General features: G+C 41.9%; 2 protein-coding genes across 4 annotated transcripts in view; one reads left to right on the top strand and one right to left on the bottom strand.

Annotated features, from left to right (window-relative positions):
- ABL2 (ABL proto-oncogene 2, non-receptor tyrosine kinase) overlaps positions 1–22,909 on the top strand; it is a 73,287-nt gene that overhangs the window by 39,700 nt on the left and 10,678 nt on the right. The window contains exons 1-5 of one of the 3 annotated variants that reach the window (XM_073356518.1): positions 5,583–6,310; positions 16,496–16,666; positions 18,592–18,887; positions 19,560–19,832; positions 21,704–21,788. In XM_073356518.1, coding sequence (XP_073212619.1) covers positions 6,208–6,310; positions 16,496–16,666; positions 18,592–18,887; positions 19,560–19,832; positions 21,704–21,788 — 928 coding nt within the window. In that variant the 5' untranslated portion in view covers positions 5,583–6,207. Of the gene's footprint in view, positions 1–5,582; positions 6,311–13,000; positions 13,142–16,495; positions 16,667–18,591; positions 18,888–19,559; positions 19,833–21,703; positions 21,789–22,909 lie in introns of those variants that run through there. The other 2 variants (XM_073356517.1, XM_073356516.1) reach the window with 2 other exon arrangements.
- Positions 18,469–22,909, bottom strand: part of TOR3A (torsin family 3 member A) — a 28,681-nt gene continuing 24,240 nt past the window's right edge. Inside the window, exon 7 of the transcript XR_012160320.1 lies at positions 18,469–19,162. The gene's annotated coding sequence lies outside the window, so the exon portion shown is untranslated. The remainder of the gene's footprint in view (positions 19,163–22,909) is intronic.

The raw sequence follows: 22,909 nt of genomic DNA, 5'->3' as shown, positions 1-22,909 counted from the left end.
CACTTCAATATGGGATGTACAAGCCTGCTCAGAACACTGGGTAATTATCCTTTGACTATCAAATGGTAGACATGGTGGAAATATTAGAGAAACAGGTTGCAAGCATTTTTATCCTTGTGGGGATCCAACTTTGCTCTGAACAGATTTAGATGACTTGGTGATAAAAAGCCTGTGCCTTGAAAGCACTTCTTACTTATTTATATACCGAGTGTCTCTCCATATGCTTTGGGTATCCTTGGCATAACTTAAAAAATCAACAAAATACCACCCAACCATAATGAACCTGCAAGTCAATAAAAATTATAAACACTACCACTGGTAGACAGCTTCGTTGGTTCTAGACCAGTGGTGGGAAAAATGCTTTAAACAAGGCCACATACTTCATGTTGCATGGCTTAGGACACTTTGCTTGTAGTCTCTCTACAGAAAGGCAAAGTCTTTGTCACAGTAAAGTCCACAGAGGCCCATATCACAGCCTAATTTCATTTGAAAACTAACCTTACTGTTACATAGGAAAAAGGAGGAAATGGATTGTTTTACTCGGCAGCAACATTAGACCTCCCAGTGGGAGTTTCAAACTCTCCCTCTTCCTTCCTCCTTCAGAATATATGGAAAATGAGTCATGAGAGGCAGCACACAAAGACAGACATAGTAGTGATGGCGGTTAGCCTGGCCTCCCGTTACAAATAGCTGACACTGCCTTGCCCAATCCTTTTTGGCATCCCAGTCACACCACCACAAACGGTGGCAGCAGGGATAGTGTTTAAACAGCTATGTGCAGAACTACGTGGGCGAAGGTATCTTTAAATAACCAGAAGTGAGTCTTATTCCCTGACTGTGTCAACATGAGTTGTTATTCCATCCTACTGAACCAGAGAAGTGAGCCAAATGTAATTCTGAGTGTTGCAAATATAAGCAATGAAGTGAGATCATTTTCTGCTGCTCAGAGCTATCCCAGTGTACACCAGAATGAAATTGACCCGATTGTCAGTTTTTACTGCTTCCATTCAAAGTTCTGTGAGCAACAGTGAGATTGGCAGGACTCAAGTAATTTTTGTTATGCTGGTGTTTGAGGAAACTATGAGCAGCAGCAGAGGGCAGGCGTGGAAGGATGGGTCCTAAACCCTGATGGGGGGTGGGGCTGGGAAGAAGAGTTGGAAAAGTAATTAATATTGTCCCCATCTCCTTGATTTAGCTAGGAGGTTCAGGGGTGTGAGAGGAACAGATAATGCTGCTTCTTTCTTCCAGTTTCATGTAGAGTCTGGGTTGGGAGGTCTTCAGATTTATCAGGCTGGAAACTGTGGAAAAATAAAGCCTCCAAGCAGGGTTCAGGGTCAACACCTTAGCAGGAAACTTACCTCGTGCTTCTCAGCAAGTAGGTGGGATGGGCGATGTGTTTGGCTAATAGATTTAGTCCTCTGGCTAAAGCAGGGGTGGGCAAATTACGGCCCGTGGGCCGCATTCGGCCTGCGGGACATTTTAAGCCGGCTCGCGAGCCTTACCATGTGGCTCTCCGGCGCTTCAGCCAGGGTACTGGGTTGGGGGCCAGACCACACAGCTCAGCCCCACTCCAGCTCCTACTCACTCCAATGGGAACTGCAGGGGTGGTGCCTGCGGACGGAGCAGTGTGCAGAGCTGCCTGGCCACGCCTCCATGTAGAAGCCAGAGAAGGGACATGCCACTGCTTCCCCCGAGCCTCTCCCCACGCCCCTGCCCTGATCCACCTCCCATCCTCCGAACCCTCGGTCCCAGCCTGGAGCACCCTCGTACACCCCAAACTCCTCGTCCCCAGCTCCACCCCAGAGCCTGCACCCCCTCCTGCACCCCAACCTCAATTTCGTGAGCATTCATGGCCCACCATACAATTTCTATTCCTCGATGTGGCCCTACGGCCAAAAAGTTTACCCACCCCTGGAATAAGGTATAAGCACTTTTATACCAGTATAACTGCATCCATGCTAGAAGGGTTGTACTGCTTTAACAATACTGGTATAGATAAAGCAGCACAACTTTATAGGGTAGAAAAGGCCTGGGTGGATGGACTATTTCAGAATAGAAATAGGATATATAGAGGGACTTCGGAGAAAGAGAAAATGTAGGGCAGGAGGGAAGGGAAAAGGGATAGCAAGAGATGTGGAGATCAGAAGAAGGGGAGAAAAGACAGAAATGATGCAGGAAGAGAGACGCCTGGATTTATTATAGGAAAGAGAAGAGGAGAAAGTGGAGTAAAACCAAGAAAGAAAAGTTCTTATCACAGCAGGAGGAACACAGAAAGGGACATTTCTTACATTATTAGTTAACTTTCTGTTGAATAAACTAAAGCCAAATACAGTATACAATAGAGTATTTAACTGTTCTGTTTTCTTAAACTGCAGATAGTTGACTGTGACGAGCTTAGTAGTATTGATGTAACTTTCATTCTGATTATTAAGCTTAGTGTATTAGTTGGTGTTGTGTAAACAATACTTAAAATTTACACTCTTCTAATAACTGGCATCACAGATGTGGTGAACCATTTCATCTCCAGTTCGGGGGTGAATAGGAAGGGGTTTGTATTGTCCCACTTTGATAAGCTGTTTTACATTTAATATAGCTCTTGTCCTCCAAAGACCTCAAAGTTCTTTACAATCATAGATTGATCCTCTTAACCCCCATATAAAATAGGAATTGTATTAATTTTACAGATAAGTATAAACTGAATTACAAGAAATTTTGTTGCCCAAGGTCACGCAGTGAGTCAGTGGCAGATCCTGGGTATATTGTGGACATGTGCCTTTCGATGAATATAGGAGTTCCCATATGGATTCAGACAAGTGGACAGTCTGTTCCACTATCCTGTCTCTGGAAGGGTCTATATTCTTCAGAGGAGAGTGCAAGAAGCACCACAATCGACAATTATAGAATAATCTGCTCACAGGGTTTCTTCCTTATCCCCATCAGTTAGTGATTATTTTAAGCCATACAGCTTGCCTTTACACTTCTTTGTGGGTGGCAGAAATAAATCCTTGTATTAGTTTTTTGTTGCCTTTCAGTCATGGAATAGTCACATGTTCTTGTTTTATAATAAGATAAATCTGGTATTTGTTTGCCTTCTCTATGCTATTCACTCTTTTGTACACCACTATAATTTCTCCTTTCTAAACAGAAATCTTTCTGTGCCTCTAAATTTTATTGTGCTTCTCTGAATCCTTTCTATTTCTGCTATATCTTTTTGACATAAGGTGACCAGATCTGAACACAGCATTCCAGGTGAGAGTATACCCTTGACTTATATAGTGGTGTCATTCTATTCTCAGCATTGTTTTCTATCATATTCTTTATATCATAAGATGATCTGTCTGCCTTTCTTTTGACCGTTGCTGGTCATTTGAGCAGGTATTTTAATTGAGATGTCCACAATGATGCCAAGGTCTTTTTCTGAATGACTACAGTTAATTTAGAACCCAGCAATGTTCATGGGTATTTCAAGTTATTCCCTCCAGTGTGCATTATCTTGCATTTGTCAATACTGAATTTTCTCTGCATTCATATTTCCCATTAATTTAATGGTTTGTTAGCACCATTTGAGTTTTAGTAAATTAAATAATTTTGTCCTCTGCAAATGTTGGTATCTCGGCATTCATCCTCATTTCCAGCTCCTGAACTATAATTAGCAACACTGGTTCTAGCATAAAGAAAAGGAGTACTTGTGGCACCTTAGAGACTAACAAATTTAGTAAGCGTGTAACCTTCTGGATCCCTGTTGTACCATCCAAAATATTGATGATTTATTCCTACTTTCTAGCTATAAATCAGTTACTGACATATGACAATAATTTACATAAGAGTGGCCATACTGGGTCAGACCAAAGGTCCATCTAGCCCAGTATCCTGTCTTCTGACAGTGGCCAATGCCAGGTGCCCCAGAGAGAATGAACAGAACAGGTAATCATCAAGTGATCCATCCCCTGTTGCCCATTCCCAGCTTCTGGCAAACAGAGACTAGGGACACCGTCCCTGCCCATCCTGGCTAAAAGCCATTGATGGACCTATCCTCCATGAACTTACCTAGTTCTTTTTTTAACCCTGTTATAGTCTTGGCCTTCACAACATCCTCTGGTAAAGAGTTCCACAGACTGACTGTGCGTTGTGTGAAAAAATACTTCCTTTTATTTGTTTTAAACGTGGTACCTATTAATTTCGTTTGGTGACCCCTAGTTCTTGTGTTTTGAGAAGGAGCAAATAACACTTGCTTATTTACTTTCTCCACACCAGTCATGATTATATAGACCTCTACCATATCCCCCCCCTTAGTCATCTTTTTCCAAGTTAAAAAGTCCCAGTCTTATTAATCTCTCCTCATATGGAAGCCGTTCCATACCCCTAATCTTTTTTTTTTTTTTCCTTTTCTGAACCTTTTCGAATTCTAATTTATCTTTTTAGAGATGGGGCGACCACATCTGTGTGCAGGCGTACCATGGATTTATATAGAGGCAATATGATTTTACGTCAGACTTCATGACAACCTAATTAACTTAATAGCCACTAACAAGAGACTTTATCAAAGGCTTGCTGAAAGTACAAATTGTCAACTGTTTCTCCTTTTGTTTAGTTTACATTCTCAGAGTTTTAATAGATTAGAGAGGCATGATTTACTTTGTATAAGTGGTGCTGGCTTGTCCCCATCATATAATTATCATTCTATTTTTAATCATAGTTTCATCCAGTTTTCCTGATATTTGAAAGTGGGCTGACTGATCTGAGATTCTCAGCATCACTTCTATTCAGCAATAGGTAAAACATTTACTGTCCTCGAGCATTTAAATGGCTATACTTTGTTAGCACTTCAGTCACTTCAGGTTCCACCTCAAGTCATTCATGTATCCAGTCCTAGTAATAATTTGTTCTTAAGTTTATCTATTTGTTCCAATACTGCTACTTTTGATACTTCAGTCTCTCGTGGTACCTACTCCTTATTACCTCAAAGAGTAGATCTTGGATTGGCATCTTCAACATTTTTAGGGGTGAAGAGCAAATCCCAACTCATTTAATTTCTTTGCAATTTCCTTGTCCTCCATTGACTCCCTAGTAGGCCTGGTACCAGTGTTAATATTGTAGTACATTTAATTGGCAAAGAAACAGTCCAAAGTTAGCATCTGATTAATTCTCTGTTCACCATCTTTTTTTTTTTTTTGTGATCTCTGTGTAACACTGATTGATTACTTTTAACATGCACAGTAGCAAGTGTAACTTTTTGTACCTGTTTAAGTTCTTTAGTGAAGCTTGCTGGGCTAAGTAGCTGTTTCACCTACAAGCCAGAAAAAAGACCTTCCGTCTGAGCTCATGTAATTTCAATGAGTGCATTGTGTTCCTAAGTGCTGGTTGCAAAGGCATGGTGGGTAAATACTGCTGCCAGCAGATTTGAAAAAAACAAATGCAGTGACATAAGCCTGAAACTGAAAAGCTGTCCAAGTTGAGCTATGAATTCCCCTCTTGGAGGGTGCTATTGATACCTTCAACATTTAGCAGCTGCAGGAATCAGGCTTGTGAATGGAGTCCCTTGTCTGCATCAATTGAGCCAATTAGAAGTGTCTTGGTTTAGCCAACAGGAAATGACACTGCAGCCAGTACCTAAATATAGTGTGTATGCGTGCATATCTGTGATTACATACACACTTTCTTCCACTCAGAAGGTTCTCTCAGAAACTGGAGAAGACAGAGAGACAGAGCTGGCACAACTATAACTCTCAGCATAAAAGAAGACTGAGTTGTTTTGCTGTGAATATCAGATTCACAGTGTGAGTTTTCAAGCTCTAGATGTGAGAACCAGAAAAATTCTTAATATCATTGCCTGGTCTGCTCTCATTTTTATGGGCTGAGGGCAGGAGTATTCACGCTTGAGCTTGTCATTTTTTGGAAAGAAAGGAAAAATTTCAGCTTATTTGCTCTTTCAACATAAAAGCATCCGAAGGAGTGAGGGGCATGAAAGACATCACATTTTAAAAATATTTTTCTTGTGTTTAAACAAAAAAAGTATTATAAAGTCTGTTTTGGTCAAACAAAGAAAATAGCTATACTCTTGAACAACATGTGGCAGCTGGTGCTACATATATGAGTTTTTGGAAACTTTGTTAAAGCCAGTGTTGGTGTTTCTAGTGACTGTATAGACTTGGTAGTTATTGAATATTCATTGTGGTTTGATGGAATTGAGCAGTGAGTCCTGCGCTAATGAGCATCTTGGGATTGCGTTTAAGAGTTAAACTGATGTACTGGAAACTCAGATTGTATCAGCTCACCTGGGGAACTTTGCCCTCGGAATATCCTCAGAAAGGTAAGCAGTATTGCCAAACCCTAACATTATAAAATCATCAGTCACACCTCAAAAAACCATGAGATTTGACTTTAAAAATCATTTTGTTATTATTTCCTTTCTGACTTTTGAGATTTTTAGCTCATATTATCCAGCCTTTCTCTGCAACCCTGAGGGCTAGAAACTTATCTTAAAAACACAACAGAAACAAAAAACTGAGATTCTAATGCACTCATACTATTCCAGGAGTTTGGACTTTAAGAAAAATACCAAACATTACAGGAGTAATGATAAAATCGTGAGTTGGAAAGAATTACTTCAAATCACTGAAATATATGATTTGGAGATCAAATAATTTGGGATATTGTCTGAGGATGTGAATAGCTGCTACTTGACATCCGCAGAACAAACTCACTTTGCCAGGTAGCTATTCTGTTAGCATTGATGCTTCTAGCTCACTTAATCTCAGATGGGTGCACTTTTCAGATATTACTTTTGCAGTAAAATTACAGTCTGTGTCCTCCCCCAAAATTGTTTCCATCTGTCATTCTACATGTTTAATATTTCTGGAAATGTGTATTGGCGCTCTCAACCTTTTCCAGAATTGTAGAAGGTTCATTTGAGACACTTTGAAATAGATTATACAGTTGACAGCCACTTGACTTGTGGTAGTAAGTCTCTCTAAATGACTTTATACCTTGGAATCCTGTGGAAGAGGAGAAATGTGTAGTTCTCACATGCCAAAAGTGATTATTTTTAGCTTCCTCTTTCCTAAGCTCCCTGATATAACTTCAAAGTGATATTCTGCATAAGTTGCCATAATTTAATATTTGAAGATGCACCCTTACCTAGACCTCCTTACTGTTTACACTTACTGGGGATTGATGCTGCTGCAATTGATGCATCGGGGGTTGATTTAGCGGGTCTCATGAAGACCTGGTAAATCGACTGCAGAGTGCTCTCTGGTTGACTCTGGTACTCCACGAGAATGAGAAGAGTAAGGCAAGTTGCCGGGAGAGCGTCTCCCGTAGACGCAGTGCAGTGTAGACACCCAGTAAGTCGACCTAAGCTATGTCGACTTCTGTTACATTGTTCACGTAGCTGGAGTAGCGTAACTTAGGTTGACTTACCCCAGTAGTGTAGACAAGGCCTTAGTGGAATCTGTTCTGCTAATGGGGATGTAGCTGTACTAGATTTCTCATCATAAGTGTGTACACAGTTCCTCAGCTATCTTTCAAGCCTGTGTGTCTGTTCGTATTGCCTCTTTTACCCCAACTTGTCATTGTGTCTGTAGTTTTGCTGCTGCTCGAGTGTGGTGGTAACATAGATTTGCCATTATGGATTTTCTCAGCTCTCATAAAGCAGGTCACTTTTGCAGATATCCAAGATATTTGCTCTTTGGGTTTCACAAAGCTAAAGTACTGAAAGTTGGCTATGTTTGCTGCTCTTTTTCCTCCCACCCAAGAACAACCTTCATTATTGCATATTAATAGGGTCATTTTAGATTTTTTCCCCCACTATGACAAGTTTTTATTACCAATTCTATTAATATTTTTTCCAATAATATTGAGGTTTTTTTCTTCAATCATTTGTATGCCTGATAGCCCTAAAGATATCCCTCCTCTAATTTGTTATTGGGTTAAAGGTGTTGGATGGAACTCCTTGCAGAGTTTAATTGGCTTGAAGGGTAAAGTGAGTGATATGCTTTCTTCTTCTTGGGCTGATCACCTGGTCTCCATAGCATTCCCAGGACACCTCCAACGTGACTTTCCTACATGGTAGTGGACGCACCACTATTAGATTACTAGGTTAACTCTCTAGTATATAAGTGGAAGTCTTTTATGTCACCTTAAAATATATTTTAAAATTGAAATAAACTTCTCTAGGTGCTTTTATTTTAATGATTCACTCCTTTCCTCTCCAGGGTGCTTCAAGGCTACTGGTGTTTTTAGGGAGAAAGATGAAGTCTCTTATACTGTAACAATAAATGAACCATCTCCACTCAGATTATAATATAAGAATTGATCTCCTGGAAAAGAGCAATGGGTCCTCTAATCTGCAGTTGAGCATCTAAAAATGGCAATGCCAAATGTTTCAGTGGAAGGTGCAATGTCTTCATAATATATCTAGTTGTTTGCTAGTGAGCTATAGAGGGTTTTCCTTTCTGACTTCAACTGGTGAACAATTTAAGCCCTAAAACAGAGGTTCTCAAACTGTGGTCAGTGGACCACCACTGGTCCGTGAGCTCCATTCAGGTGGTCTGCGGATAGTTTCCTCTGGGTGCCTGGGCAGTCACACACAAGAGAATGAAGGGCTACCCACCTAATTAGTGGAACTGCAAAGGCATTGCTCCACTAATTAGATGCCTCGACCCTGGAGAAGATGCACATGTAAGGTGAGGTAGTGGCCTTGGGGGGAATAGGAGGTAGGTGGGAGGGGGCAGTAGGCTGAGAAGAGGGGGTGGGGAGAATTTGGGATATGCAGGACTGTGGTGGCCAGAGAAAGAGGTGACAGCTCCAGGGCTGTAGCTGCCGGGGAAGAGATGGCCCTCCTTCCCAGCCTGAGCTCTGTGAGGTCTGTGGTGACACCCCCCCCCGCCCTTTCTAACTCAGCTCGGGGGCTGCCGTGGTGGGGGGAGAGAGGGAGAGACCCCCTCCTTCCCAGCCCCAGCTCGGGGGCTGCCACGGTGGGGGAGAGAGGGCACATCCATTGCATTAGAAAGGTAAGACTACTGATATTAAAATATGAGTTGTGCTTTTATTTGTAAAAGAACAAAAGTTTATTATTGAGTTGGTTTTTTATATAGCTCTTTTATCCAAAGCGCCTTACAATAATAGTTAGCTAACGGTACAAACATCATTTGGAAAGATCACTAAGTGGTCCGCCAGGACCCTTAGCAATTTTCAAGTGGTCCGCGAAAAAAGAAGTTTGAGAACAACTGTCCTAAAACATCCAAATTTGATGATATGTAGTCTCTTTGTATGAGCCTGGTATAAGTTTGGCAACTGGAATGTTGTATTTGGTTCTGGGCACTTGGGGTTCACAAGTTGTTTGGAATTCGGGAAGAAACAAAAAATGATGTGTGCCACAAGGATGATCTATTGTTTCAGAAACATCAAAAGGGGTGCAGAGGCAAGGTAAAGAATACATAAGTCTACAAATGTTTGGAAGGGTATTGACAGAAAGAAGAGAGGAATTCAGTCTAGTGCAACAGTGTACATTTTAGGAGTAATGAGATGAAGAAGCTTAAACCTTCAGTGACAAAAAGGTGTGTGTGTGTTTTTTTTTTTAAGTCAAGATAGCTATTGATGTAAAATCCTAGTGGAGACAAGGACCTGTAGCGTTTACCTTAATGTGGCTGATCAAGGTTAACCCTGTACTCCCGCCTGAGGTTTTTCTCAACTAGCCACACTGAGGTAAACACTACAGGGCCTTGTCTCCACTAGGATTTTACATCAATAGCTATTCAATTTTACATGAGGACAGCCATCTCAGTGTAAAAACAACAACAAAAACCAACTGTTTTGCTTCCCCCACATCCCCAGTCTCTCCACCCCAGCGTCACTCCCCTTGACCTCTTCTCCCCTTCAACATCCCCTGTCCCTTTAGCTGATGCCCTCGTATCTAAACCCACCACATAAATAAATAGTGAAACCGATGTGTTTGCTGCCATCACATTGTTCATTCTTGTGTGTTCCACCTCTTTCTGCACCCTGTGCCTGCCTTAGCTATTTAGATTGTAACTCTTCAGGGCAGGGACTATCCTTTGTGTTTCATGTTTGTACAGTGCTTAGCACAACAGAGTCCCAGTCCATGACTAGGGCACCTAGGCACTATGGTATTACAATTAATTTAACAATAATAGCCAAATGAGGGCAAGGGGAAATATAGGCTATCAGGAAAAACTCTCTCACCAAATTCTTTTAAAGTATGAAATATTTTTCCAATTCAAACAGAGCTCTTTCCCTTTTAGTTTCTTCATATCAAACCTCCCCTTAGATACAACAAAAATAATCCGTGGTAACAGAGTTCATTCACCATTAGGTGTCCCCTTTTAGCCAGGTGTGGCATCACAGTGCTCTGGCTGGGCTAGCTCCCCTGCCAATGGTCGCTCTGGTGCTTTCTCTGCCTGGTAACTCAGCCCTGCAGCCAGGTCATCATCTTTAGCTCACCCTTTCCAACATCCCAGTTGTCCCAACAAAAAGTCCAAAAATGCCTTTAACAGAAAGAAGTCCTCCCACCCTCTGTAGGGTTCCTCCTCAGTCAGTCTTTGGCACAATCTACAGCACCCTTGCTAGGCTTGATGATCCTTTCTAGGGGCTTATACCAAACAGCAAGGTCTGCTCCTTTACATTTGCTGTGGTTTTTCTTGGGCCACTTCTTACCTCTTGTCTCACACTCCACTCTGGGGCTCCCAGGCACTTCCCTGGTTTGTCAGAGTCTCTCCCAGGCATCATTCTGGGATGTATTAGCAGGAGTGTTGTAAGCAGGACACAAGAAATAATTCTTCCACTGTAGTCAGCACTAATAAGGCCTCAACTGGAGTACTGTGTCCAGTTCTGGGCACCACACTTTGGGAAAGATGTGGACAAATTGGAGGAAAGCCAGAGGAGAGCAACAAAAGCGATTAAAGGTCTAGAAAACATGACCTACAAGGAAAGATTGAAAAAAATTGGGTTTATTTATTCTGGAGAAAGCTGAGTCTAACAGTCTTCAAGTACGTAAAAGATTGTTGTAAACAGGAGGGTGACATATTGTTCTCCCTAACCACTGAGGACAGGACAAGATGTAATGGGCTTAAATTGTAGCAAGGGAGGTTTAGGTTAGACATCAGGAAAAATTTCCTAACTGTCAGGGTAGTTAAGCACTGGAACAAATTACCTAGGGAGGTTGTGGAATCTCTGTCGTTGGAGGTTTTTAAGAGCAGGTTAGACAAACACCTGTCAGGGATGGTCTAGATAATATTTAGTTCTGCCTTGAGTGTATGGGACTGGGCTGGAAGACTTCACAAAGTCCCTTTCAGTCCTGTTATTCTATGATTATTGATAATTACTGATTTCCCCTTAGCCCTTCAATCTAGAAAGTTAAATAAAAATCGCAGGCCCATCCACTTCTTTTGCACAGTGGGGGGGAGCAAGACAGGGAGCCAGATTCTGGCAACTAAGATTGCCCAACTGCTGCAGGAAGTGGAAGGATGCACCCCATCAGCAATGACTTCCCATGTCGGACAGAGCCCCCTCCTGGCCTCAGCCCTTTAATGCGGGAGTGGACAGGGCCGCTCTGAAGGACTTGGATCAGGAAGGGACTCTGTTTGGCAGGAGAAGGGGACATGGCTCTATGTGGGTGGTCTCAGCTGCCAGGAATAGGCCCCGGCCCAACTAGTTACCCTACTGCGCAGCTACTGCAACCCCCAATCTGCAGTTGCCCTTCTCTGCAAGCAGAAGCTGACGACACAGAGCCCCAGGGAACAGAGCCTTGTCTTTTTACCCCTGCTAGACTGAGCCTGCACAGGGGAAGCAGGCAGGGCTGCGCTGAAGGGCCAGCAGGGTCAGGATGGGGGCTCTGTCTAACAAGGGCACCAGTGCTCAGTGGCTGCGGCTTTCCACTCCCCTCCTGACTGGCCTTTCAGCGTGGCCCCATCCACTTTCTCTGAACAGTGGTGGAGAGAGATGGGCAGAAGCTGTGTCCTGGCAGCTGAGACCACCCAGCTGCTGCAGGGAGGGAAGACTTCCTCAGCTGCCAGATGGTTAGTAAACCTCCCCCCGCCCACTACCCTTTGGTTGTTTTTTCTTTAACTGATTTTCTCCCTTTTTTTTTTTTTTAGTAAAAATCCACTATTTCCTGGGAAATTTAAAACAAAAACTGAAAAGGAAGGGCCTTAAGTATAGTCAGTTTCAACTCCTTCCCTCCGGCTGGTTAGTTTCTCTCTTGCTGCTGTTAAATCCTTACAAACATCAAAAGGAATGCAGAGAAACCCTTGTAAAAATTACAGGAATTTCAAAAATTCCTTTTTAAAGGCAGCTCTATAAACTGGTTTGTTTATTTAGTCAATTTAAAAATAATCTGTTTGACAGTGGCCCTTTGAAATAACATAAGTGATCTGACTTGGATCTTCATAAACAAAAAATGCAGGTTTACTGTGCTGTTTATACTTTTAGTCTTTTAAAAAGGTATGAGTTAGGACCAGAATGTCAACGTCAGCACATTTTTTATCACTGATTATCAGTTTTTTAGTTTTTGTACATCTTACTCACTCTTTTAATGTTTCTTTAACGTAGTTACTTTTTGATTCCTGGAAATAGCATATGAGCAGTTGCATGTGGTATGGAAAATGACTCAAGCTGGGTGGCCCCTTTACTGATGACATGGTAGAACATTTGGATGAAAGCTAAAAGTTTCCTTGGAGAAAGCATGATTCTTATGGTCTTAATTTGCTAAACCTAATGTAACAAGACTAACTTGCTTGATGCCAGAGGTGTTTCAACTTGTCTGTTCTCCACCTCTTCCTTAAGCTGTCCAGAGCGCTTTGGGAAGCTCCACCCTTATTATACTTCTAGCTATAGTAGCTAGATAGAGCACAGAATGTATTTTCTCAGTAATGACTCCTCTTGCTCCTGGAGTGATGCTTTTCCTATTGGTTCCCAGTCATGTGAGTAATAATCACATGGAATGACTTGTGCTGGGAGTGGAATTCTAAGACTGCTTGTGTCTAGCAGTTCCTTTTGCTTGCTGTCGAGCACAGTATGATCCTGGGAACGGTTCTACTACAGTCAAGCAGTTATGGCAAAGAGGAGAACCTGCTTTGCTGCCTCTGCAATGAAGCCTCTGATACTGGTTTATCTGATTTCACAGGTATGGTGCATGGAAATGCTGCACAGCACCCCTTCATTTCTATGTTGCTATGTACACTGAATAGAGGACTTGAAAGGAAACAAAAGTCTTTCTTCCTTATAGTACAAGATCAGCTATAGGAAATCTGAGGATTTCTGTTTTTGTTACGTTTTTTTTAGAGGATCATTAAAACTTGTCATGTTGAGCAGTTATACAGATTGTATTTCAGAGGAGGAGAGAACTTTAGTGTTTGATCTGATTCTAAAATGTCAGGTTTAGGACTTTCCTTTAACTTTCTTTCTGTTCAGTCTTGTGCTGGGACGAGAAGTAACAGTAGCATGGGAAAAAGGTACCTTGCAAATTGGCTGAACGGGAAAGTGAATGTTCCAGGAAGGGAGTAAATTCTACAGTGGGAACAAAGAACAGGAAGGGGAAAGGGATGGATGAGACACATCCTTTTTCCTTGATCCAAAATGATGTAATTAGTGTGTAAGAGAAGTGATTTTTCTAGACTGTAAATCTTCACTCTGGGAGTACCATAACATTAATTTTAACTTTAAGATGCATCATAAAGTTAAAAGGATCTAGAGTTTAAAAACTAGAGGTTTCTAGTTTGGTGCCCTACCCTGGATCTAAATGTCAGGCTTATAAAGTATTCACTCTACAGGGGTTATGATAATTATACATAAATGTCATTGTTTCCTTGATGAGTTAGACAGTCAACATATGTAAATACAGCTTATTCCATCTAGCAGTTTTTTCTTTTTTCCTGCCCCTTATTCCTCCCGAAAATAAGGCTCCTATGTGCCTAAATCTCTTTTGAAAATGGGGTTAAGTCTCATAAATCCCTCAGGTGCTTTTGAATATTTTACTCCTAATCTCAATGACTGTTGAGAGTTACTCTTCAAACATCAAGCCATTGACTTCAGTTTTGCTTTTTTTGGTATGTAATACTTCTCTTATGAACATGCACAGACCTCCTAAGCATTCAAAAGGAAGTAGTGGTAGTCCCACATCTGCTTTGAATTCCTATTGGTGACTCAGTGTAGTACCACAAATGGTTTAATGTGGGTAGTGTTGCTCAAGGCTATGGAATCAGCAGCAGGTGGCATACCTACTGCCGCCTTTGGTCTGGGTTTTCCCTCTGGTTAAAGTAGCCTCTGCTGAGCTGTGTGTGGGCAGGCTAGTAGATACTGACTGGCTGTGGTGCTTGATTCAGCAGCATTACTAACTGAATTGATATTCTGCTCCTGCTATGAAGTTAACAACTAGATTCAGAGTAACTGATTATACATCTGCTATAGTCATACCTTAGGTATGGGCTGGGTGCTCACTGCATTAGCCACCATGGCTTGAGTTGAAACACTTGCATTTTTTATCTAAAACGATATTTGATTGTAAAAGAAAAGTGTGTGCCCACTTTTTTTTAAATCTCTGACTTTAAAGCAAATGCATAATAGAAACCAGGAAGATATTTGCACCCTGGTTAATGTAATTTGAGGCCAAAGTGCAAATGTCTTTAAAGAGAGTGCAAGCTCTCATCACACACTTGTAGCATTTCTGCTCCTTTAAGGGAGGACAGTCTGGTCGTTAAAGAGCGCTAGGAGTCAGGAGACTTCCTTTGTCTCAGACTTGGTGTGTGACCTTGCCCAAGGCACTGAAAGACTTTGGCTTTGATGGAAGGCACTACAAAAGTGTAAAGAATGTATTATTTAATTACTATTTATTTTTGCTCCATAAGGACAGCTGCTTCAAGGAATTGGTGCTCCTATCTGTTGCCACCAAAACAGTTCAGTGCTAATTATTTGATGTGTATATACACGCCCAGCTATAAGCATACTGGCACTTGTGCTGGGATACTGGCATTTGTGCTATAATTTATCCATTGGGATTTTCTCATGTTGTCTTGTGATACCAGTGTAGTACTTTAGCATTCTCTAAAACCAATTGGTATTGATAAGATGACAGCAATCCATGTACACAAACTGTTGCGCATACCTGCAGTAAAACAGTAGGAATGAAAATATCACTAGCTTAATACCTAGCTGCAGGTTTATTTATTGCTAGGGGAGCTTGTAACTTTGAGCCTGATGAGCTCTGCTGGTGCATGTGATAACTTTTTGGTTAGGCCTGGAATGTAGGTTACTCACCAATCACAAGATCAACAGGTCATGCTGGCAAAGGACATAACTTCTCTGAGACCTCAAATACAGATCTAGTCACTCCAGACACAAGTTTACAGTCTCCCTGAGAAGCAAGTTTGTGATTTCATGATAGTTATAAAATCTGCCAGCATAACCAACAGAGTATGTAACTATTCGTGAGTGCTGCTAAGAAAAACCTTTGATAAATTAACAATCACAACCTGTTCTGTCATGTTTGTTACAGTAGCATGAAAATGTAAAGTGGAAAAACTGAATGGATATCGCAGGAAAATCCTTACGTTTTGGTTTCCTAGCAATGAGTCTTGGCCTCCTCTGAATCCGTGCCAAATGATTGCCTGCTGTTTGGACCATGGCCAGGCCCTTACCTGTTTGTTTCTCACTGGCTTCCCTTTGTCCCCATCCTATATCACAGTTAAGCTCTCTGTCCCTTTTCAAGGCTCTGCGCGGACTAGCTCCTGCTTTTGGGTGTGCCTCTTTTTGCTGCCTCATTCTTCCCATTTTACTCAATTAACTGGCTCCTTCATGCCTTATTCCATCCTGTCTCTGAATTCCTAACACACTATTAAAAAAAAAAATCTAAATTATTGCATTAAATGCTAGTATCAACCGCTCCATCAAGATCAAATGGCAGGTCTCCATCAAGATCAACCGCTTTAGGAAGCTTAAAATGATACAAATGTTCCCAAGCTTGATCTGGGAATATTTGTATCATTTTAAGCTTCCTAAAGCGGTTGATCTTGATGGAGACCTGCCATTTGATGTCAGTATTACTTAATGTCTCTGTCCACTCTTTCCAATTCAGCTTCCCTAAAGAGGAGGGAAAAAATGTGTAAAATGATCATATGAAACATCTATTTCTCATCAATCTTACCCTCACTTCATCTTTAGAAACTTGTATGTTCCTTTCCCTTGTGGAAAAACTTCCAAAAAGTAGGGATGAGTTTGAAGAAGGGCTGATGAAATTCAGTTTCAACATAAATTACTATATATTTTCATATTTGTTTGTAACAACCTCAATATCCTCTGGTCACACAGGCTGTTTTTTATGATGCCTGGATTGATATACAACATCCATTCTTGCAAAATCCATACTTCCTGTTCTATGCAGTGCTCACAATGTTGCAGCAACGCTGTTGTGTGTGCATTGGATTTTGACATTCACAACTGTTATTCGTAGAGTAAATTCCCTCCTCTCGCTTTGTTTGTCCAGAGGCCCTTCACCGCCCCTATGGTTGTGATGTTGAACCCCAGGCACTGAATGAAGCCATCAGGTGGAGCTCTAAGGAGAACCTGCTTGGAACCACTGAGAGCGATCCCAATCTTTTTGTTGCACTTTATGATTTTGTAGCAAGCGGCGACAACACACTCAGTATCACCAAAGGTAAGGCGCGTTGTACCCTTTCAGCATCTTCATGTGGCTCCAGTTTGTTCTTATCAAGGTGTTGAGTCATAGACCTGTGATAGCTGAGATGGTAGTATGTACCTGTCCAGACAGCCCTAAGTTAGAGGGAAAGCATGACTCACATCGACAGTTGTTTCTCTGCCGCTCTACAAGGGGAAGGGTATTTCACACTAAGGCTGTGTCTACACTTAAGCCACTGACAGCAGCACAGTTGCAACACTGCAGTTATCCAACTCCCCGAGAGGCAGTAGATAGAAGAATTCTTCCACTGACCTATCAACTTAGCACTGCCTATGCTGGGGGTTAGGCTGCCACTTAGGGATGTGGATTTTTCACACTCTGAGCAATGTAGCTGGGTGAACCGAACTTTATAGTGTAGTCCTGGCTTAAGATGGCAGAATTAACTTCTCCCTGCAGAACTATAGGTAGCTTCCTTCAGTGCTAAAGCTGTGGGTTTAACAATGAGAAAAGAATATACTAGAATCACTTGTCACTTCATTCCACCAGAGAGAGTGGAAGAAGTGAATGTAGCTGAAGCAGATTATTTCTTTCATGAACTGCTTGCTGATAGATAGATTGGTGCCTTGCTAGCAGGTGTGGGGTTTTGTTTTTTTAACTTGTGTAACAGGGACCCCTACTGGAGAAATAACTCATTGCAGCGATTACTCATTAGTACTCAGTTGATGATCCAAGGAGCATAATTATTACCATCCCAATACTCCAAAAATCACCTATGCCTAACCTTCCCATTGCAGTGTGAGAAGTTTCATAGTTTTTCTTCAGAAATAGTAAACTTTCGGGTTAGGCCTATAGCACTAGTTTTCACTGCTAGTATCACCGCATGTCCTTCAGCCTTAGACAGGACATTGATTGAGTGGCAGTTAGCAGAAGCCTTGGGGGTGCTGGGCATTAGTGACCAAACTAACTATTGGCAGGTGGGACATTGATGCCGCACCTGCTCTGAAACTGTCAGCTTTCAAAACACTAGTTCTTCCCTGATCCTGTCAGCAGCTGCTGATTTGACAAGTATCTCCATCACCACAAAAAACTAATCCCAGCACCACTGCTGTCAACATGCACACAGATATTCTGGGAAAGTTAGCCACACAATTCAGAGAATTGCTCCTGGCCCAGAGGGCAGGTAACTGAACAGCCTGAGGAGCACTGCGTAGTGGTACTGTGATACTAGTACTGAGATCTAGAATCTCATGGGCCTACAGTGGTAATATATGCAGGCTTCTTTGTCTGTCTGTAGTGACCCTTTCAACTTTATCGCCCATATACAGATTTCACTGTCCGCTGCCTCAACTCAATGGAAATCAAAGGCTTCTTTAAATATACCAAGGAACATATCAGCTTGGAGATTTTAGCACTTGTGTCAGTGGATGCCAGAAAAATGTATCTTGCTGTACAACCATTTTTAAAGGGGTTGGTTTTAAGTCATCCAACCTAGAATGGGTCCTCAACCTCTTAGGAAAGCATCAGCTCCCTGCTCCAGAAATCTAAACCAGAGGAAGCACTGGAATTGGTTGACATATGTGGAAATGTGGTTATATGTTAGTAAGTTTTAGCTGAGTATCCAAACTGGAGCAATTAGGGAATAGTGTCTTCGCTGTTCTGCTCCTCAGATTTGGAGGTTGTCAAAACTATTCTCCCCTCCTACTCTGCCCTGGCTCCTAAATCTAGGTTAAAAGCTAACCTGAGTCCACTTTCTGAATTTTACTTTTTATCTACTTAAAAATTACATGGAGCAGCTTGGGAATGTTGTATTAAAGGGTCATTGCCAAAGACTTGTATTCTCTAGCTGCAAAGGCAAGCTTAGTTAACTAGTAGTATGTGCACTCAAAGAAGACTGACCTGATTTCAGCTTGATTCCCCATACCAACTCTTGTCCCCATCCTCAGGTGAGAAGCTACGAGTCCTGGGTTACAACCAGAATGGTGAATGGAGTGAGGTATGTTCTAAGAATGGGCAGGGATGGGTGCCAAGCAACTATATCACACCAGTGAACAGCCTGGAGAAGCATTCCTGGTATCATGGGCCTGTGTCACGCAGTGCAGCAGAGTATCTGCTGAGCAGCCTCATCAATGGCAGCTTCCTGGTTCGTGAAAGCGAGAGCAGCCCGGGGCAGCTGTCCATCTCTCTCCGGTACGAGGGGCGTGTTTACCACTACAGGATCAATACCACCGCAGATGGAAAGGTAAGGCCTGCTCCAAGGAACACAATGGGAAAAGAAAATAGGGGGTGTCTCGATTATTTTGTCCTGTACAAGTGAAGGGTGAAAAAAAGTGTATTGATTTAATTGGAAAGAGGGAACATCTGTCCACACTATATTCCCTAATCCAAGAAATAACACTTTTGTAGAAATCCTCAGAATGCTGTTAATTGTCCTTGTTGAGTGGGTGACTGGAGAGCAGAATAGTGGTGGTTTGATGTAGTTACAGATCTATTTCAGTTGGCCCTGGCAGGAACAGTCTGTATGTGAGAATAAGCAAGACTTTGTTAAACCAACAGTTGTTTGTCTTTGGCACAATTAGGGTGTGGTGTGTCATATCTGGGGGAGATTCCACTGGTCCTAAAGAGGTTGGAGACTGCACTTTACAATAGTTTTGGTTTTAAAATTATGGAAAGCATGGGGGATGTCATCAGACAAGCCAATCACTTCAGCAGCTGTATTTTCCCAACCTGCCTCTTGCTGCAGCTGTAAACCCTATGTATTGGCCTGTTCTATTTCCCTATCAAACTGAGAGCAAATTTATTTATGAATTCCCTTCATATTTATTTGAATGTTTTTACTGTCCTGTCTTCCACCATCACTGAAATATTTCAGATATCTACCTCGTTAAATGGATTCTTGATCCTTTCTCATCAGGTGTATGTGACAGCCGAAAGCCGCTTCAATACATTAGCAGAACTAGTTCACCATCATTCTACAGTGGCAGATGGACTGGTGACAACCTTGCATTACCCAGCACCCAAATGCAATAAGCCCACAGTCTATGGAGTGTCCCCCATCCATGACAAGTGGGAGATGGAACGAACAGATATCACCATGAAGCACAAACTTGGGGGGGGGCAGTATGGTGAAGTGTACGTTGGTGTCTGGAAGAAATACAATCTCACAGTTGCTGTGAAAACACTAAAGGTGGGTTTTAAGACCACTGTGCACTCACTGTTTCATTAGAAGTGTGTGTTTAGGCAACAGAAGAGTGCAGTGTGCTCTTAGTTCTGGAATGTTTTGCACCTGCTAATGCCAAACACATCTGGAAATTGAGTGGGGAAACTCTAACTCCTATGCTGACTATACAGTAGCCTGCAGGGAAGAAAGGTTAGCTACAACAAACTTTAAGCTCTGTGAGGGCTTAAAAGCAATTAGAATTCCCTGGTCAAGTCTGTTCTCCATGGAGACTGAGTGTCTAAGGCAGGGCTATTGTAACAGCCACCTGGAAGAAGAAAATGGGTTATGGATTTTTCTCAGAGAACAAGGGGTAAGGAAAACTTCTCCTTCTCCCCCCCACTCCTGCCTCTGGAAAACTTCAGAACCCTCTCCCCTCTACACACCCTTCATTTAAGTTCCAACATTGTGTAGTCTGATTCTTTAGTGGTTATTGACTTCCATTAACACTCATTTAAAATGCTGGGGGATTGTAAGATTCTAGAAGATCCCAGAAGCAGGCACAACAGAAGCAAGGTTATTGAGTTCAGTATCTGGTTGGGAACCCTGATATGAACAATGAAGGCACTCATGCTGAGAGCAAAGCAGAGCTTTCAGCACTTGTATTAGCACAATTAGTAAAGAGACACAAGCTCCAAACCATATACGAAGATAACATTAACTTTGTAGTACCATCTCTTGTACCATTCCTTGCATATAGTCCCACACACTTCTTTGGGAATCTGGCAATGAGTGACAAAAAACCTGCTCTGTCCTTGGCATGCCAAGCGAATCCAGTGGTCTAGATCAACCAATGATGACCACACACATACCTCCTTACATTGTGGTCTGCCCTGTTATAGGGCTAGAACCTGTCATAAATATTCATTTGAGTGCCCAGCCTCCCTTGTCCGTATTTAACTTCCTCACCCTACGGGTGCCTTTTGTCCTATAGGGTTGTATACCTGTGATTTTAACTTCTTACCATATACATCAATTTGTTGTCAAGGCAAGTTTGTGGTTAAGCATCTGCAACGATCCATTGTAAAATATCCAAACTTACTATTCGTTCAGTGTTCCTGCAGTTACCTGGTATTGTTATGCACAAACCCTCACTCCCCCCCGCCCCCAACAAACAAAAAACATGCTATTCCCAGTTCTGCAAAACTCAGAGTAATTGTCAGGCCATTTTTCTATGTCAGAGGTCATAGGCCTCAAAGCCTTATGGTAACTTATGTCCTGTGTTAAGGGCGTAAGCTAATATCTTAGAGGATACAGGCCTATAGGTTCCTTGTGTTACTGCTAAGTAAAATAAAATGCTAAAGCTAGCACTATGGTCTACAACTGTAGTTGTCATCTTTCCAGGTGAGGACACTTTGGCAGGATTCCCTTGTATAACCAATCAAAACTACTCCTCAGTCAGAAGGACTGCTAATAATTGACCTCAGGCTCTCTTTCCCTCCAGAGACTTGAGCTCCCTAGCCTTTTTAGACTTGATGGACTAAGGAGCAAGAAATCACAAATTAAGCTTGAAGCTCCCAAGTGTCAGTGTAGATCAGTCGCTAGGCTGTTAAAGTTGCTGAACCATACTGCAGATGTCCAGTCAGCTGGGCCAGAGGTTATGGAGTCCTTTGATGTTTTTTGTTCAAAGCCTGAGAAGCAATACCTATGTTGGCCAGTCGGGGGTGGGAAAGAAATGGACATGCTTTTTTGCAAACACTAGTGCATTAATGAAACCAGAAATGAGAAACACATACAAAAGAATTCATCTCCAGTTCCTGTGTTGGAACAGTGCAGTGTTAAAACAGACCTTAAAGTCATTAAGAAGGGTTTGCCTGTTTTGTTTTGTCCCATTTTTCCAGGAAGATACCATGGAAGTGGAGGAGTTCTTGAAAGAAGCTGCTGTGATGAAGGAAATCAAGCACCCAAATCTAGTGCAATTATTAGGTGAGTGAAGGGGTTTGATCTCTCTTTCTGTGCTTACTGTCTTAATTTCTATTGAAACTGAATCTTTGTTTAAAAACAGTGACAGCTGTCATATCACTGACCTGCTTTAGTCTATGCACTATTCTTGCAAAGTTGGGGTCTAGTCTGGGTTTAAGCTAACAGTATGCTCCAAAGTGTACACTTGTGGCAGTGGCATTCAAACTTGGCCTAATTGAAGGCCATTTTGAGAACTTGCCTGGAGCTACGGGACACCCCAAATTTTAATCCAATACTTAATAGAGAACTATGACTTCAATTGACAGAGTCCAGCAGGCAATGTTACCTGGATGCTTGGATCAAACTGCATATTCAGATCTGTCACTTCTTTGGAAGGTGCCTCTATTTAGACAGCATTGGTTTATGCTGTTGTACTCTGAGCTGCATTTGACCTAAGGATGATGTTTAGGCCTGCCTGGGTTTATAGTGTCCTTACCTTTGTGGTATGTGTACTCTTGGGGCACTAGACTGAAGTCCCAGTGCTTTAGCCCTACACGATATGTTTGACAACATACCTACTGAAGTTTGAGTCTTCTGTTCTGTGTGCTCTCTCACTTTAGTGTGTGTGTGTGTGTGTGTATAACAGTTATCACTGCACTGAGGGAGATGATGTCATATCTAAAAGAAAGTATGATAGTGTCTTGTGTGAATGAGACTGTCATTTATAGTCTTTGCCCAGTTACTTATATGAACAGAAAGACATCTATTGATAAAAGCCCCACTGAATAGATTAACTATATCTGTAACTAATAACAATACAAAGCAACCAAATCTCTACTGCTGTGGGAAAGGACTAATATGCATATCACCAAATAAATATTAGTGTGTTGTCCTCTGGGTTCAAATATAACAATTAGATAACTGCAGTGGTGAGGCAAATGAAGAGACAAGTTCATACTGAAGCAACACATGAGTGGAAGAAATATGCAGGCTTTGCAGCTTGGCCATACCCAAGTTCTCTCACTGGAATGTGTATGGTAGGGTGATTACTGCTACATAGTCAGCATAGCTCTTAATTCTGTGGAATAGTGTGGAAAGATTCTCTATAGACATTAGATCCCAAATCTTCGCTAGTGTATAGTCCC

Source organism: Lepidochelys kempii, chromosome 8, assembly GCF_965140265.1.
Source record: "Lepidochelys kempii isolate rLepKem1 chromosome 8, rLepKem1.hap2, whole genome shotgun sequence".
NCBI classification, from domain to species: Eukaryota; Metazoa; Chordata; order Testudines; family Cheloniidae; genus Lepidochelys; species Lepidochelys kempii.
This window is presented reverse-complemented; position numbering and strand designations above follow the sequence as displayed.